The 16,666-nt window shown below is 40.9% G+C and overlaps 1 protein-coding gene across 1 annotated transcript; it reads right to left on the reverse strand.

The window, feature by feature from the left end:
* Nucleotides 1-6,826: 6,826 nt before the first annotated feature.
* Nucleotides 6,827-15,059, reverse strand: LOC104414258 (ubiquitin carboxyl-terminal hydrolase 5). Its single transcript, XM_039314585.1, is given in 14 exon segments — nt 6,827-7,308; nt 7,426-7,502; nt 7,505-7,698; nt 8,134-8,670; nt 8,981-9,129; nt 9,206-9,463; nt 9,709-9,879; nt 9,958-10,098; nt 10,245-10,658; nt 12,548-12,643; nt 12,758-12,817; nt 12,947-13,091; nt 13,658-13,912; nt 14,608-15,059. Coding segments are annotated over 14 exon segments (2,808 nt in total). The 5' UTR covers nt 14,748-15,059; the 3' UTR covers nt 6,827-7,137.
* Nucleotides 15,060-16,666: the final 1,607 nt, after the last annotated feature.

Below are 16,666 nucleotides of genomic sequence, written 5' to 3' on the forward strand. Positions count from 1 at the left end.
CAAACAACGAGTTCAACTCCAAGTCGCTCCGTAGTTTTGCCATGGATAATGTGGCGATAGAGAGGAGCACAGGGTTGCTTCCACTCTTATGAAGAACTGTCTCGAGAACAGGCCGAGTATTGACCTCGTAAGAAGTTCTGATTATTTCGCTTTCAATAACATTTGCGAAATGGCATTCAATGTATACCCTGGTTTACCACGTGGCAAGGGAATTACGACTTCGGACTTTGCGATAGCATTCGACAGCGTTAATTATCTCCTACCATTCATGTGGAAGGTCAAAAGGATCCTCAAAATCGGAACGGTGCAAGAGCTTAAGAACTGCATCTCCATTGTCCATGAATACATGGAAAACATCATCCTGTCGAGATTGGCAGGAAACAGAGGAACAAACAAAGATTTGCTATCTCGATTCATTGGCGGAGGCTACACTTTGATCGAGTATCTTCCGGCTATTATGTTCGCACCCTAATGGAGAGAAGAGAATCCTAGAGGATATAGAGACGATACGAGCTCATCATGGCGAAACCCTGGGGGAGACAGACAGCTTTGAGGAGCTATGCAAAATGGATCACCGGCACGCTGTTGTCACAGAGACTAAGAGATTATATCCGTCAGTGCCACATGATAGGGAAGGAAGCCCTAATAGATAATGTACTACCTGATGGCACAACTGTGAGGAAGGGCTGGCGCGTCATATTCAGTTCTTTTTGCATTGGGAAGGTGGAAAGCTTGTGGGGGAAGAACTGTCTCGAGTATTTTCCAGAAAGGTGGCTCGACGAGAACGGAGCATTTGAGCTAGAGAGCCCTTACTGGTTCCCGGTTTTTCACGCCGAGGATGTGTCTTGGGAAAGATCTGGCCTATACTCAAATGAAATCAATTGTAGCGTCTGTGTTTGAGAGGCTTGAGACACAAGTGCAGAACAAGGGGAAGTGCCCTGGGAAAATTAAATTATAAAAATAAATAAAATAAATAAATAATAAATAAATAAGGGAGGACGAAGGCAGTGAGGGCTAAGCCCTCACTGCCGCTACCACCACCGCCCCGCCGTCACCAGGAAGGGCTAGCAAAGGTGGGGGAGGGTCGGCTGAGATCGCCGAGCACTAGCCAAGGGCTAGCGACCCAAGCCAACATTGCCCCCACTATCGCTAGCCCTTCCTAGCAACCGCGGGAGGCGGCGGGCCCTTAGCCGCGTGCCTCCTCTCCCTTTTTTAAAAATTTTTTAAATGTTTTAAATAAATTTAGTTTTAAATTTAAATTTATTAATTTTTATATTAATTTTTTACCATGTTAAAAACAAAACATCATTTTTGCATTTATCTAGCCACGTCAACCTGCAAAACGAGGTCGTTTTGTACTTATCTTGTCGAAAATTGTCACGTCACCATTTTGATGGAATTTTCTCATCGTTGGCACTTAAGTAATCTCTTTTGCTTTGATTTTGGCACTTAAATGTCACTTTTTTTAACTTTTGGCACTTGAGTATCCTCTGAGTCAAGTTTTGGCACTTGAGTATCCTCCGAGTCAAGTTTTGGGACTCTAGTGTCCCACACTCCATGTTGGGAGTGGGTTACTAATCGTCCATTGGCTTTGAAACCCTAACAAATTTTGTAATTAAATCAACATGAAATCATCAAATAAATAAATGATGAACAATAAAGACACTAGAGATTTTTGCGGTTCGGCTCGAATATTAACACATACATCCATGAGAGAGCCGGGGAATTTGTACGTGCAATAATCCATAATCACATCAGAGAATTATAGAGTTATAATTGCTCACATGCTTGAAGTATTTCCAAAATCTCATCCTTGCCCGTCGCTGCCGCCACGGGTCGACAACGCAGCTGCTAGTGTTTTATAATCGCTCCTTCGCCAGTTCAATCATCACGGAGCAGTCCTTCTGGCGACGATCACCCGCCAAGGACCTTCTTGCGCCCCAACGGCATCGGTGTTTTTCTTGCAACCCCGGTGACGTCGGTGGTTTCGGGTGAGCCACCGTATGCGTCGCATCGACCGCTCCTTGCCGTCTCGACGGTGCCAATATTTTCAGCCTCGGTCCAATCCGATCCCCAGCGACCAGCCTGGTCCAGCAGCGTCCAGCAATCAGCCCGCGACGTTCCTGTCCGACCAGACCAGTTTGCCATCGAGCTATCTCCCTCGATGTAGGCTCCAGTAACACCAGATTTTCTTTAGGCCATTCACTAAAATTTTGTTGCAGGTTTTCTCCTCGATACACACGGAAGCATCATCAGGATAGACAAGTGGAGAGTCCGGCTGTGGGGCTTGAAAAGTCAAAGTTCGGTGGATGCTCCCTTGAATACGTTGCACTTGCAGCAGCTCCTTTTGCAACCCCACCTCATCATCGACCAGCAAGCTTTGCTCTTCTGAGGGGGTGTAACTGATACGGTTCGGTTCGATTTTCTTAAAAAATGGAACCGAGATAAGGAAATTTATTAAACCGAACCGAAATTCAATCCAAAGCGAAACCGAACCGAACCAAAATCCATTCGGTTTGGTTCGATTTTTCAATTTTTACTTTAGTTTTTGTTTTTATTTTTGTTTTGTTTTTTCGCTGCATGCATCCCTTTCAATAACTTTTTTACTTTTTAAAAAATTAATTTTTTTGTTCTTTTTCTTCTTTCTTTCTTTTTCTTCTTCTTCTTCATTGGTCAGTCGCCATCCACGGTGGCCGGCTCGCCCTTGAACCCACCAAATCCGTTGAGCCTCGCCAGAGGTCATCAAAGCCTCGCCGACATCTAGCGACCTCCGGCAAGGCTCGAGCCCTACCCAAGTGGCCGAATCTAGCAGGGCTCGAGCTCGCCGACGTCGAGCGAGCTCGGCCTAGCCTGATTGAGCAAGGCTCAACTTCTTCGGAATCAGGTGAGCTCGAGCCTCACTGGCCTATGGCAAGGCTCCAACTCACCTTTGGCCAATCACCGGTCGTGGGAGCGATAGGCCAATATAGAAGAAAAAGAAAAAAAATCACAAAAAGGCTTTTTAAAAAAATAAAATAAAAAATTCATTTTTTAAAATTTTATCAGTTTGGTTAAATTAACCAAACCATTAAAAACCGAAATTTAAAAAAAAAAAAAAATCGATTTTTAATGAAAATCGAACCGAAAAAAAAAATCGAACTTTCCGGTTTGGTTCGATTCGGTTTTTTGCACCCCTAGCAGCAATGGCTATCATTTCGACTAAGGGGGGATGCGCGGAGAAAGAGTGCTTGATCACGACACGAGATGGTACTTGGCCAAGGAACATGCAATGGAATGATTAGTTCACAGCTATAGGGGTGTTAAAAACCGAACCGAACTGGATAGAAAAGTTCAGTTTTTTTCGGTTTGATTTTCATTAAAAACCAAAAAAAATTTAACCGATTCGTTTTTTATTGGCTCGCTTAACCTAACCAAACTGATAAAATCTAGAAAATTTTCATTTTTTAATTAAAAATCTTTTTTGTTATTTTTTTTCTTTTTCTTTCTTTTTCTTTTCTTCTTTATTGGTTGGTTGCCACCGACAACTGGCGACTAGCCAAAGGCGAGCAAGAGCCTCGCTGACCTGTGGGTCGACGAGGCTTGAGCTCGCCCAATTTTTCTTTATTGGTTGGTTGCCACCGACAACTAGCGACTAGCCAAAGGCAAGCAAGAGCCTCATCAACCTGTGGATCGACGAGACTTGAGCTCGCCCAATTTCAGCAAAGTCGAGCCTCACCGGCCTATGGCAAGGCTCCACCTCGCTGGACGCAAGCGAGCTTGAACCCCACCAAATTCGGCCACCTAGGTGTGGCTCAAGCCTCATAGAAGGTTGCAAAATGTTGACAAGGCTCTAGCGACCTCCAGCAATGCTTGAGCCTTGCTTAGCTCGTCGATAGAAGGTTGCTAGATGTCGACAAGGCTCTAGCGACCTCCAGCGATGTTTAAGCCTTGCTTAGCTCGTCGAATTTGGCGGGTTCAACCTCACTGGCATCGAGTGAGCTCGGCCTCGCCTAACCGAGTGAGCTCCAACTCGCCTCTGGCCGATCACCGACCGCCACCATGGCTGGCAACTAGCCAATGAAGAAGAAGAAGAAAGAAAGAAAGAAAAAGAATTAAAAAAAAAAAACTACAAAATTGATTTTTTAAAAAATAAAAAATTTATTGAAAGGGATGTATGTAGGGAAAAAAGAAAACAAAAACAAAAGTAAAAGCCAAACCAAACCAGGATTTCGATTTGAATTATATTTCAGTTCGATTTAATAAATTTCCTTATTGGTTCGGTTTTCTAAAAATATCAAATTGAATCGAACCATTTACATCCCTAGTCGCCGCAAGTCGTGATCCGGTCCAATTTTGATCCGGATTACACATATTCAAATTAGGTAACGGTCTCTATCCAATTTAATTTGAATATTTCATTCCATAATTTGGATGGATTGTTATCTAATATGTGATATTTGAGATCTTAAGCCTATCCAATTAAGGCTTATTGATAAACTTAATTTGATCCGGATACCGTAAGGATATCTGATCATTTTTTAATATTATTCAAGTTTTTTATTGGATAGCTACAGTGTCTAATAGCGATAATCTTTAGTTTAAGTCGTGAGACGATAGGTCATTTCTTAGATTATCATAATTTAATTGTGTATTGTGTTGCGGATTAGGCGACACATGTTCAAGCCCGTCCCGTGCGTTCTTTTTCATTCCCTTCCCGCGGCTTCGGCTTCGGCTTCTTCCATGTGCGGCCTGGTAGGTTTCAAGCAAAAACAAAGCCCAAGCCTTTTGTTGTGTGTTCGTGCCTGCAGCACATTAGAGTCCAACTCTTGGTCTTGCTCAAACTCGTTCTAATCGGGTTGGGTCTCATATATAGCTCGAACTCGAGATAGTAATTCAACACTCTTATCTTCACTATTGTCACCTTACTGCTGTCTAAATAGCACCAGCATCAACACAAGACACGAAACACCGACACGTGACACAAGACACCATACACTGACACGATACATCGACACATTGTTTCTAAAAAAATAGAGAAATTTGACATGTTTGAGATACATGATATATTAAATATATATTTTTATATATACATAATATATTATCTTTTTTATAATTGTTTTAATTAAATTAATTTGATTCAAATTCACAAATAAATAAATAATAATAAAAGAGACTCAAATGAATTTAAACTAAAAACATTATTTCAATTTCACAAATTCAACTCTATTCCAAAAAATTAATCAATCCACCTTTTAGACTTACGTGTCGAAGAAAAGAAAAAAAAAATTTGGGGGTGAATTGTGTGTCACTTGAAGTGGGAGTTAGAAAATAAAAGAATACTAGATTTTTTTTCTTTCCCCATTTATTATTTTTATTATTTTTATTATTTGTCACATATTCACATTTTGACAATTCATTTATTGAAAATTTTTAAAATTGATATTGTGCGTGGAATCACGAAATTCCAAACTCACATTTGAAGAATGTTGGATTTTCTAACTGTTGATCGAGTGTCAAAGAATATCGGACATGTGTCAAAATATTCGTGTATCCAACATAACACGAAAACTCTCGAAGACTAAGAGTGTTGATACTTCCTATTACTACTGCTCAGAAGAAGATACATTAGCAATTGGAGGTCTCATGAATTACCCTCCGATAGGGTGCCCGCCGGGGGCCATCAAGAGCAAATATCGCGTCCTTGAGCGGATGTCAGAGATACTCGCCGCTCACCCCACCAAAAACGGCCATCGTCCGGCACGGTGGTCTGCCAACGACTGAAGTCCAGGCGGCTCACTTCAATCGCCATCCAAAAGGCAAGCGGTTCACATCTCTCCTCCACCGATGTGTTCGGAGATGGTCTCTTCACTGCAGACGGGGGGCAGGTGCAGAGGAAGATGGTGAGTTACGAGTTCAACAACAACTGAAATGTTTCGAGCACGGACCAAGTATTGAGACATGCAATTCGACGACATTTGCGAGATGGCATTCCATGTAGGCTCCGGTTTGCTACACGGCGAGGGAGTTACGACTGCACACTTTACAAGAGCATTCGATAAGGTAGCTTCCTTGAGCTCGAGCAGGCTCCGTCGCCTACCATTCATGTGGAAGGTCACACAGAGATCCTCAGCGTGGGAATGGAGCGAGAGCTCAAGAACTGCGTCTCCAATGTCCCTGAATACATGGAAAACATCATCCGGTCGAGATTGGCAGAGGAAAGAGGGACAAACAAAGATATGCTATCTCGATTAACTGGACCAAGGCAACACTCGTCTCCTTCAGCACCGAACTCGCGGGAAAGGAGACAACTTCTACTGTGCTCACTTGGTTCTCCTGGCTACTATCGTCGCACCCCAATGTAGAGAAGCGAATCCTAGAAGAGATAGAGACGTTACGAGCCCGTCGCAACAACAATTTGGTGTACACTATGCTGTTCTTATGCAATGGGAGGGATGGAAAGCTTGTGGAAACCCAAATTTTAATTTTGAATGTTCAACAGAGTTGAGTAAAATATAGATTAAGCAATGCTTAATTGAGAATTACGTAGAGTTATCGACCCATTTCCTCCGGGCAAAGCCTCCTATACCCCTCCAGTTCGTCAAGAGTTGTTCTACCAAATGGAGTTGACCACGGCTTCAAAAAATCCATCAAAAAGTACCACTTGCGCAACCTCGACATCCATGACCTAATTAGCTAAACGGCAATGACCCTAACAAGGTTAGAACATACAATATGTGCAGTCGCTTCTCGTGGATTTCACAACCCCACCGTGCAAAAATGCCATAGGGTCAAACAGCGGGCATAATCTACATACAGTTCTTGGTCACAGAAGTACAAAGACAACAAACTAAGAATTTAGGATGTGAATCTTCATTTTGATCTTAACTCTTCTTTCTTGAATTACATGGTGTGGCGCTACAAAAGCCTTGCTCTCCCGTTTAGGTGGTGTATTGAGAAGATATTATACAAAGAAGAAATATTCTAAGCCTGTTAAATTAACAAGTGTCTCATCAATGACTATCATCCCAAAATCCCTCGCTCACTGGATTGATCCCCCTGAATACGCCCTAGGACCTGGCCAACAAACGGTGAGAGCAATAGCATACAATTGACTGCAGATCTTAAATGAACAAATTATCCTTGAATCTACACTGGAGATCAAGGTTCATGGTAGTGGGCACCAGATCTCGTCCCATTGCTAACCGAGGAATCCCCAATTTTGACTCTCCGATAAAAGAGAACATATGCCGCAGCTGACTTAACATCATCTTCATTAATGGGAGATATATGGCTGTCATCGAAATTGTACCACCTATTTTCATCTAGAAGCTGCATGTCATCAATGAGATGTGAGCGAGCCAAGCCATTGGTAATTTGTAAAAGAATCTGGAAGATGAATATAATATACAACAAGAAAATACTAAGTTGTATTATACAGCTGCTTACCTTGATATGTGCAGTGTAGTGTCCACTTCCCATGCCTCCATAATGGTTGGTCAAAGCATAAAGTTCATAGAGCTGGCGTCTGAGTTGTTTTTGTTGGCAACATAGTTTGTGAGATCAAAGTCGTGGATGGGAAAGTTGACGAAGGTTTCTAGCTTGTGCTTCATTGACCGACTATATGAGAATCTCTTTAAATGGATAACTAACACTTCTGGAAGCCTCCATAAATCAAGCTTTTTACTTGCTTGTCGTTGATCTTTGCACTGGGGACAGTACCTAACAGATTGAGAATGATGCGGCAATTAACTTCAACAATGGACCTCAATTGAATAAGCCAGTTACAGGCTTTGAAGAACTCCTAGCTAAGGGAGGGCTAGTTCATAGTTGCCACCATGGCTAAAGCAATGAGCTTAGATTCAAGTCTCACTATCAACAAATACATAGGACCAGCACCTTCCGATTAAGCGCCCCCCCCCCAAAAAAAAAAAAAATCTAATCAGCCATTCCTTAGTTAGGTACAAATGTTCATCCTAGAGCACCTAAAGATAATACAAAGTTTTGTGCCAACTAATTTCCAGAGAGTAACTAGATAAACCAACATCTTTGATTATACACTACTTTACTTTTTCATCAAGACCTAAATAAAAGCATTTTCAGCATAGTACTCATTGCATGTGCACAAGCAAGGCAGTGGGGGGAGAGAGAGAATACCACATATCTTCAGGCACCAATGGTTCTTCTCTCAAGAACGCTTCCAGGCAAGTATACAGGGAAAGAGGTTCACTCCTGGCCTTTTTGGTCACGGGGCCATTAAACACCTCTGGCAAGTTCTCAAGGCACTGTATGTCATACTTCTTCAAGAGTTCATCTGACCAGTTAATGGCAACTAACATACTAGATGATGAGGGAAGTCTAATAACTTTTTCATCTCTGGCAAATAGATCGATGCATTTATTGTTATCGTCAACCCATTGAAGAGGTAATGATGATGACATATCGAGTTTTGGGCTACTACCATCCTTGCTCATTATAGAGGAGTCTGTCTGTGCATTGCCAGCATTAGTCTCAGAGCATCGATCTGATGCAGTACTACCTTGTCCAGCCTTCTTTTTAGTCATAGGAGATAGCATTCTTTGAACGGTTGTTTGGATCTCTGCTCTTTTAATCCCATCATTGGAAGAGATGACTGAAACAAGAGGAGTTCCACATGGTTTCCATTCCAATGCATTATGGACATCAATAACACCCCTGAGTCAGGAGCAAATAAAATAAGTAATCAAGAACTACCTGGATATATCACAACATAGTTTTTACCTTTCTACTCTGTCACAAACAGATAAAGAGAGACAAAATAGAGGAAAGATTCCATTTCCAATATCTTCTGCATAATGCTAAGAGGAATGCTGATGAAGAATATGAGAGAGAACTCCAAATTCAAGCAACCATCAAACAAACGCATTGTAAGTGATATCAATGTAGAAATAAAAGTAGATTGATCACATTTTTATAAAGCATTAAGAATTGAGGCAAGCAATCATAGGATAGATATAGTACGTACTGTCCTCGACGACGGTGCACCAACTGAAGATAAATCACATTTTTCTCAAACTTTGAGACCTTGTAGGCAGCAAGGTGATCATCATCCTTAATGGTGGACAACAATATTAATGCGTCATCCATCATTCGTTGAATCTGATGGTTCCTTACCTGTGAAAGCCACATTTCAGTAAATTCACTACAGACATCAATAACTTGACAAGACACCGAATATTAATGTACAAACCTCAGCAAGCAAAAGCTTCTCAGTATGTTGCAAGGAACAAGCAACGCTAAGTGCTTGGATTAAGTCCCTACAACGTCCTTGCTTTGGCACTGTCACAGTATATGAAGATGGCAACGCAGTTCCATCACAGGAAAAAACTGTCACAGTCATAGTCCTAGTGGTCGTGGATTGGAGAGGCAAAGATAGATACATGAATGGATCAAAAGTGACAGAGATCTTATTGCATACCGGGCAAACCAAAGTCGACTTGTACTGTCCCTGTATATTTGTAAACAATCCAAATATTGGTTCAGGATCAATTAAATCTCTTCAACAACAGGCCGTAAAATTTTGAAGGATACCCCCAAAAGTTTACCACATATGCCAATGTCATGCTTTTTGCAGGTGAGTGAGTGATATACAAAAAACAACACAAAGGAGAAATAAACACCCCCAAAACAAAAAAAAAAGAAAAGCATTGGATTTGATGTAGGTCAGGGGCTAAGGCATACAGAATTACTCACTTGACAAACATCAACAATTATTGAATCATTGCGAGCAATGTGATTTGCCCAGTATTCATCAGCAACTTCTTCATCAGGTCGACCATCTGCATCTCTGGATTTGATGTATGGCTTATGCTTGACACGATTTAGATCTTCATGAAGACCATCAAGCAGAAAAGCCAATAGCTCCTACAAGTCAATTAACACTGTCAACCAAACAAGTCTCTAAAACATCAAATAGGGATCACTGTGGTTCTCATTACTAACTTGAGAATCATGCTGATTGTATCCACTGAATTGGGGAGCAAAGCGAGCAAGCTTTGTTTTGAACGGACGCGGCGCAATTGGTGTCCGTCCAGGTGCCCATAGCTTCCGCAACAACTCACCAAATGCTAGAGCTAATTCGCCCTGCCCAGAAATCAGTATCAGTTAGATCAGCGATCTAGCAAATTTATTAGAGCCCATTCACTACAAACCATGATTATCTTACATTACATATTTCACGAGACCACAGTGCAAAGTGAGTTCACATGTTTCAATGACCAAGGACTTACAACCATGCCGAGAGGATTCTGCCAGTTAATCTCTTGATGATAATCTTCCCGAAAGTATTTCGCAAACTCAGGTGTGTGAACGAGGCATTGTATTGCACTATTCATGAAGCAAGTGTTCCCAAGATTAATCAATCCAGTCAAACCTCCAGATGAACCCCTTGTGCTCACCCCACTGACACTAGCCGTGTTTTCCAACTCCCTCACTCCAGGAGTCAGGCTCTGACTTTGTGCCAGGTCTGCACTAAAGCTTCTAGATGATGCTCTGCTGGCAGAGAGATTTCCCACAGTTGATGGGTTTAACTTCGGTGGCTCAGCAGCAGCAAAAGCATTTTCCTTGCCCAGAAATCCATTCCCCTGAATCATGCTCCCACCCAAAACAGAACCATTTGTAGTGTTGATGATCTCCACCAGAATCTGTTAAATGCAATAAAAGGAAATTGTTACCCATGAAAAAGATTAAAGGAAATTGTTAAAGCACAAGAAAAGTTTGAGCTAATAGAACCAATGATAACTTAAGAGAGCTCATTGTAAAAGTAATTGCAACTTCTTTTTTGCTCCTTGTTTTTGAAATAAACAGTAGTGACTGACTGACAACAAGTGTCACACAACAAGTAAGCATAGATAAAGAGCATAATCCGTTAAGAATCCTGACAGTAAAATAGCTTCAAGTATAAATGCTTTCACAGATGAACACTTCTTTTTGGCGTAGCTATAACTTAATAATCCTTCTCCACTCTACAGATATTCTTCAACGGAAAGAACAAAGATATATAAACGGCAGAAAGTGCCAAGCGACAGACAAGCACAGATGAAGACAGTCAGTCCTTATTAGCACAGACAGCAGTAGCAGTATCTTGTCCAACTGATCAATCCACTAAAAGCAACAGATTTATTTAAACCTCATCCTCCCTCACCAATAACCATTTTGTTAAGCATCAACCAAGATCTTTATCCACTCTACAGCAATACTTCTACTTCTTCAATAGGAACAGCCCAAGGAAAAAAGCATCTAACTTATCATAAGTGCACTGCACCCTAAATATCCCCACTATCCTTCAATCTAACTTCCTCCAACATTACATGACTGAAAAGGCATTATCCATGAGAACTTGAGTCTACAACTTAAACTCAATAAAAATTTCTGCTCCTTTGCATAAGCTACCACATTGGTTTTTTTAACATCAATGCTGTCCTTCCACATTGCAGCAGTTCGCTTGATGGTGTAGATCCTAGTTTCCTTTTATGGCCTAGCCTTCCTCTTGTTTTCCTTATGCATTTGATGATGATAAGCCACTCCCTTTATCCACAACAAGTCAAAGCACAAGAAGAAATACAAATATTCCCCCAGGCTTGTTATGGTGGCAGTCATTGATACTCAAAGCTAATCTCTCTTGAGAACCCAACTGGCCCCATGTGAGTGATTAATGTAGCATAATAATCTTAGTCTTCTCAAAAGACCGTTTCTGCAGTCACAGGCTTGCAGTACATCCACATATTTGAACAATGAATCCAGTAGATGCAGAAATCATCAAGTTAAGCATTCTTATTCCTGTCAAACCGTTAAGATTCAGGAATGAACATAATAAGTACAGGATAAATCCAACTTCTGAAAACTTACATACAGGCTATCCTCTTCAAAGATAATGCCATCAGATTCAGTTGCCTTCAAATTTTTTGACAGCGACAGAAAAAGAGACCAAAAAATACCCATCTACTGCGATGTTACCAGCAAATTATATTGCAACAATATCAAACCAACTTACAGAATAGAAAACTAAATCACTACAAGGTGGACATCCTAAATCAACAACCTAGCTAACAGTGGATGCCATTCTTATTTACCAGACTTAGCCCGAGAATTACTTTACCATTAAAATACCAAGCATACAAATCAATAAAAGTTTCTGTTTTGTCCTCAATCTATTTGAAGAGCAGCAGATTGGGACACCTAAATATAGCAGATACCTCACGATCTCGCAATACTTTTACTTTCCAGAACTCAAAGTTTCATATGTTTCAGAGACTCATGGAGCATTCATAAGCATTGAAAACCACAGTAATACATGGGATCATTTATCCAAACCCATACGTTTCTGTCCCAGACTACAACACAGCAGAAAATAAGGGGAAGAAAAAGAAAAAGCAACCGATGGCATGCAATATATGCCAAAACAATCCCAGACACCCTCAAAAGTTCCTCCCCTGACATTTATCTCCTCTCACAACTCACTAAAAAGATAATCTATTCGAAGAGCAACCAGATTGTAAAAGAAGGAAAAGCATGCCAGAATATTGGAACCCACATCTTGATCCATCTGAACGTTCGCATCATCAAGAGTTCTATTCATGTCATTCATCAATGCATGCTTCCGATGACCATAATAGTCCCAAATGCAAACCTGGAACATACAAAAATTCCAATCACAATGAACTCAAGGAAGAACTGAACCAGAAAATAATTTGGGCAATTAGATGGAAATGAAAGAAGTAGCAGAGATACATGAAGTCTTTACTTGTTCCGAGTTAAGATCAAAAATCTCACAGGCTCTTCTGTGAAGATCTCCAACAGTTTCCTGTGTCATATATTCAGGTTTCAGATTAACAGGAGAGAAGAATCTCAAATGCAAACATGCAAGAAGAAATTAATGCTTCCTTTCCATTAGACGTGCAAAGGACACTAAATCAAGGAGTTCATATGATACCTTCTTACTTATTCTTAAGGTAGTGCGGTCTCCCTTCGACATCAGAAGAAGGTGCAGCCGTAAAGGATACACCTCTACAGTCAACTCAGTCTGAGAGAGACCAGAGCTAATAACCTTCCGAGGCAGGGTGGGGCCACCACCATACCTGATACCAACAGAAATTGTCATCAAGGTTCAAGTCCAATTCTTGCAAATTAGACTACAGCATATAAAACAATTTTATGACTTGTTCTTCCAAATAGGGGAGAAAAATACTAGATACACATTACAGAGACATTCGCAAGAGATATCTATAGCCTAATGTTTAAAGATGATTGCAGATATGACTTCTAATGTGTGAAAGCTCACTAAGGAGGCACTTAATAAAATCAGAAATTATCAGAAAACTTAAACAACGAATTCCTGTCCTCAAAATGTATCGTTATCAAAGCCTAAGCACCTTATTCCCACCCCTCATGGAAGCCAAATAAGCCACACACTTAACAAATATATGACGAATTTCAACATTTGCTTTTGTCCTCTATATCTATATTCCTTTCCCAATGGGTCAGGAGGAAGCATACAATAATCATCGTGTATGCTACGCCCAAGTAAATCTATCAAAAGGAGTTTCCATAAAAATGCAAACAAAACCTTGAGCAGAAAACTTTCGCAGTTAACAGGAAAGTGCATCCAAATAACATTACAAAGTGCAAAGAGGAAATAACTCACCAAACATACAGCTGATTCCAAACTTCATATGGAAGTAGAACATAATCACGACCTTCTAAGAGAGTATCATGAATCTCAAATCCTGCACTTGATTCTTCTGAAGCAGAATCATATATCAAATTGGAATTATCAATGACACTGGGCCTTTTAAGAGCAGTTGAGCCAGCTGAATCGCAATTTTCTGACAAGGATGGTCCATCATTCATGTTATTTGACTGGTCTTGGTTGACATACTCGATCCAATGCTGCCACCATCTATTACAAGGATTAAATCACGTTTGAAAGATGCCCAATGCACCAATATTTAACACAAACAGACACAAACTTCCTAATCAGATACACCTCAGCCGTGAGATACACTAAAGAGTGCATAAACCAACATGCGATTACATATTCAGACAGAGAAAAAGCCACGAATGCAGGCCCCAGTCAACTTCCAATTTAGCGGATCAACTTCAGCAATAAGACACTATTCAGAGTGGAATTGTCTAGATCAGCAAACTCAGAAACTCGTGCTCTATAGATGGTGGGTAATAACATTATTCAGGAGTCAGGTGACTGAATTCAACTATCTCATGTTTCCTTCGCAAGAATCACCCGGCCACTTGCACAAAGGAAAAAAAAAAGACCACCATCCAGCCAGCAACGCTATTCGCCTGCTTTCTTATGGCCCCAGCTGCAGAACCTACAGCCCTAATCCAAAACCACGAACAGGTCGAAATTTCAGCACATGCTAGTTCAGGCGCATATCGGAATCGACATCTCGCAAACACGGGCACGAGATTTATCGAAATGTCACAACCATTCCAAGCCTAATCCAGCAGAACTACTAAAGCCATCTAATTTCCCCCAAAAAAAAAATTCCCCCCACCAAACGGCGCTGATTCCAGCAGAAAGCACACAGCAAACACACAGCAGCAAAGGAATTCAAAACTCGACCGCCGCCGCACCTCTGGGTGAGGAGATAGAAAGTATCGCCGTCCTTGGTGTTGGACTCGGACGCCAATGCGATGTCCCTGATCAGAACCCGCTCCTCCTCGGGGGTCAGCTCCGCGTTCCCGCCGCCGCACATCAGCACGTCGGCCGCCATCGCCGTCCGGACCGCCGGATCTGGTGCGAAAGGTCCGGACTTTCTCCCTCCCCGCCCGCCCGGCCCGGAAATTTTCCGGGAAAACCGAACCAGACCCGGAAAAGAGGAGGAGAAATTTGAGGGAGAGGGAGAGAAAATCAGGAGAGGTTTGTGGGAATCTGGGGGGTCGTGGAGATTTTGGTCGCCCCTTAAACCCTCGCTACAGGACGGTTCTTGACAACGGCCATTGGACTTTGGATTTTCTCCTCCTCCCTTTTCCTTCCCTCCAGAAAAATGATTAATTAGGTGGGGGATGAATGGGATTTAATTTAATCGCAATTAGAAATTGGGGATAACTGAATTTCAATATTGGGACTTGGGAGGGAATAGAAATCAGTAAAAGAGCCATGTTGAATGAGCTGCTTCGCTTGCTTGCTTGAACAGTAATGGTCGTTTGTGTTTTTGTTTGAGTTCAATTGTCGATGTTTAGAGTTAGAGAGAAAATAAAGACAAAGTGTTTATGGTGGCTCAAATTCAATTAAGATTGTATAATATGCATTTTCGAAGTGACGAATTACAACAAGGGTGCAAATAGAAATATAATTACAAAAATACCCCATGATAAATATAAATTACACATTAATGCTCTCTCAATTTAAAGTAGGCGTGACAACTGAAAGGTTAGATCTCAATAACATGTAACGCAGTCCCTTGGTAAAGATATGTACCAATTGATTTGTTATAAGCACATAGTGAACACGTAGATCTCTAGAAGCAACTCTTTCTCAAACAAAGTGATAATCCAACTCAATGTGTTTGGTGCAAGTATGAAACATGGGGTTGATAACAAAATAGATAGTAGAGATGCCGTCATGATAAACAGTGGGAGAATTACAAAAGGGAACTGCAAACTCAAAAGTAAATGATGAATCCAAATAATCTCACTAATAGATTTAGCGAGAGCACAATACTCTATCTCGATACCAAAAATGGGCCATGATGGGTTGCTTCTTGGCACTCCATGCAACAAGATTGGTGTATATAAAAACACAAAATCGGGATATGGACTGTAGAGTATCAAAGCATCTAGCCAAGTTTGCATTTGCATAAGCAATCAATGAAGTGGGTGAACATTGTCCAATGAGCAATCAATGGGTGGAGGTGCTAGCTAAGTATCGATATATACATTTGACAACTTAAAGATAAAGTAATCTTGGTTGATATATGAATTAACTAAACAAGTTTACAGCGAAAACTAATATCTAGTTTGGTCAAAGACATATATTATAGAGCACTAACCATTTACAAATACAATGGTGGAGAAGCAAGGACCTCACCATCATTAGTAGACAATAAAGTCTTCAAGATTAGAGGAGTAGATACATGCTTGACCTTAATAAGGTCCAACTTACTTAAAAAAGCTATCAACATACTTAACTTGCGATAAAAGTGTACTATCAGAGCAATAATAAGCCTCAATGCCAAGGAAATAGTAATAGATCCAACATCCTTCATAGCAAATTCCTATGAGAGTTGAGTAATCATATACCGTAATAACTCAATAATATCACTAGTGACAAGGATATCATCAACATACAGTAGAAGATACCCCGAGAAGAAGCATAGACGAATAACAAAGGACGTGCCTTACTCGCAATGAAACCCCAAGATAATAAGAAGCTGCTAAAGCGATGAAACTATGCATGTGGAGCTTCTTTAAATCATAGATAGCTTTCTAAAGATGGTGCACATGATTCAGAAATTTAAGATGAGAGAAATTGAGAGGTTGACACATGTAAACTTCCTCACTATGATGTATGGCCCATCTCAAATAAATAACAATAGAGAGAACAACTCAAATTGTAATTGGTCTAATGACCAAGTTAAATATCTCGTCATAGTCCAATCCGGCTGCTATTTAAATTGCTATGCAACAAGGC

Source organism: Eucalyptus grandis, chromosome 1 (genome assembly GCF_016545825.1).
Source record: "Eucalyptus grandis isolate ANBG69807.140 chromosome 1, ASM1654582v1, whole genome shotgun sequence".
NCBI classification, from domain to species: Eukaryota; Viridiplantae; Streptophyta; class Magnoliopsida; order Myrtales; family Myrtaceae; genus Eucalyptus; species Eucalyptus grandis.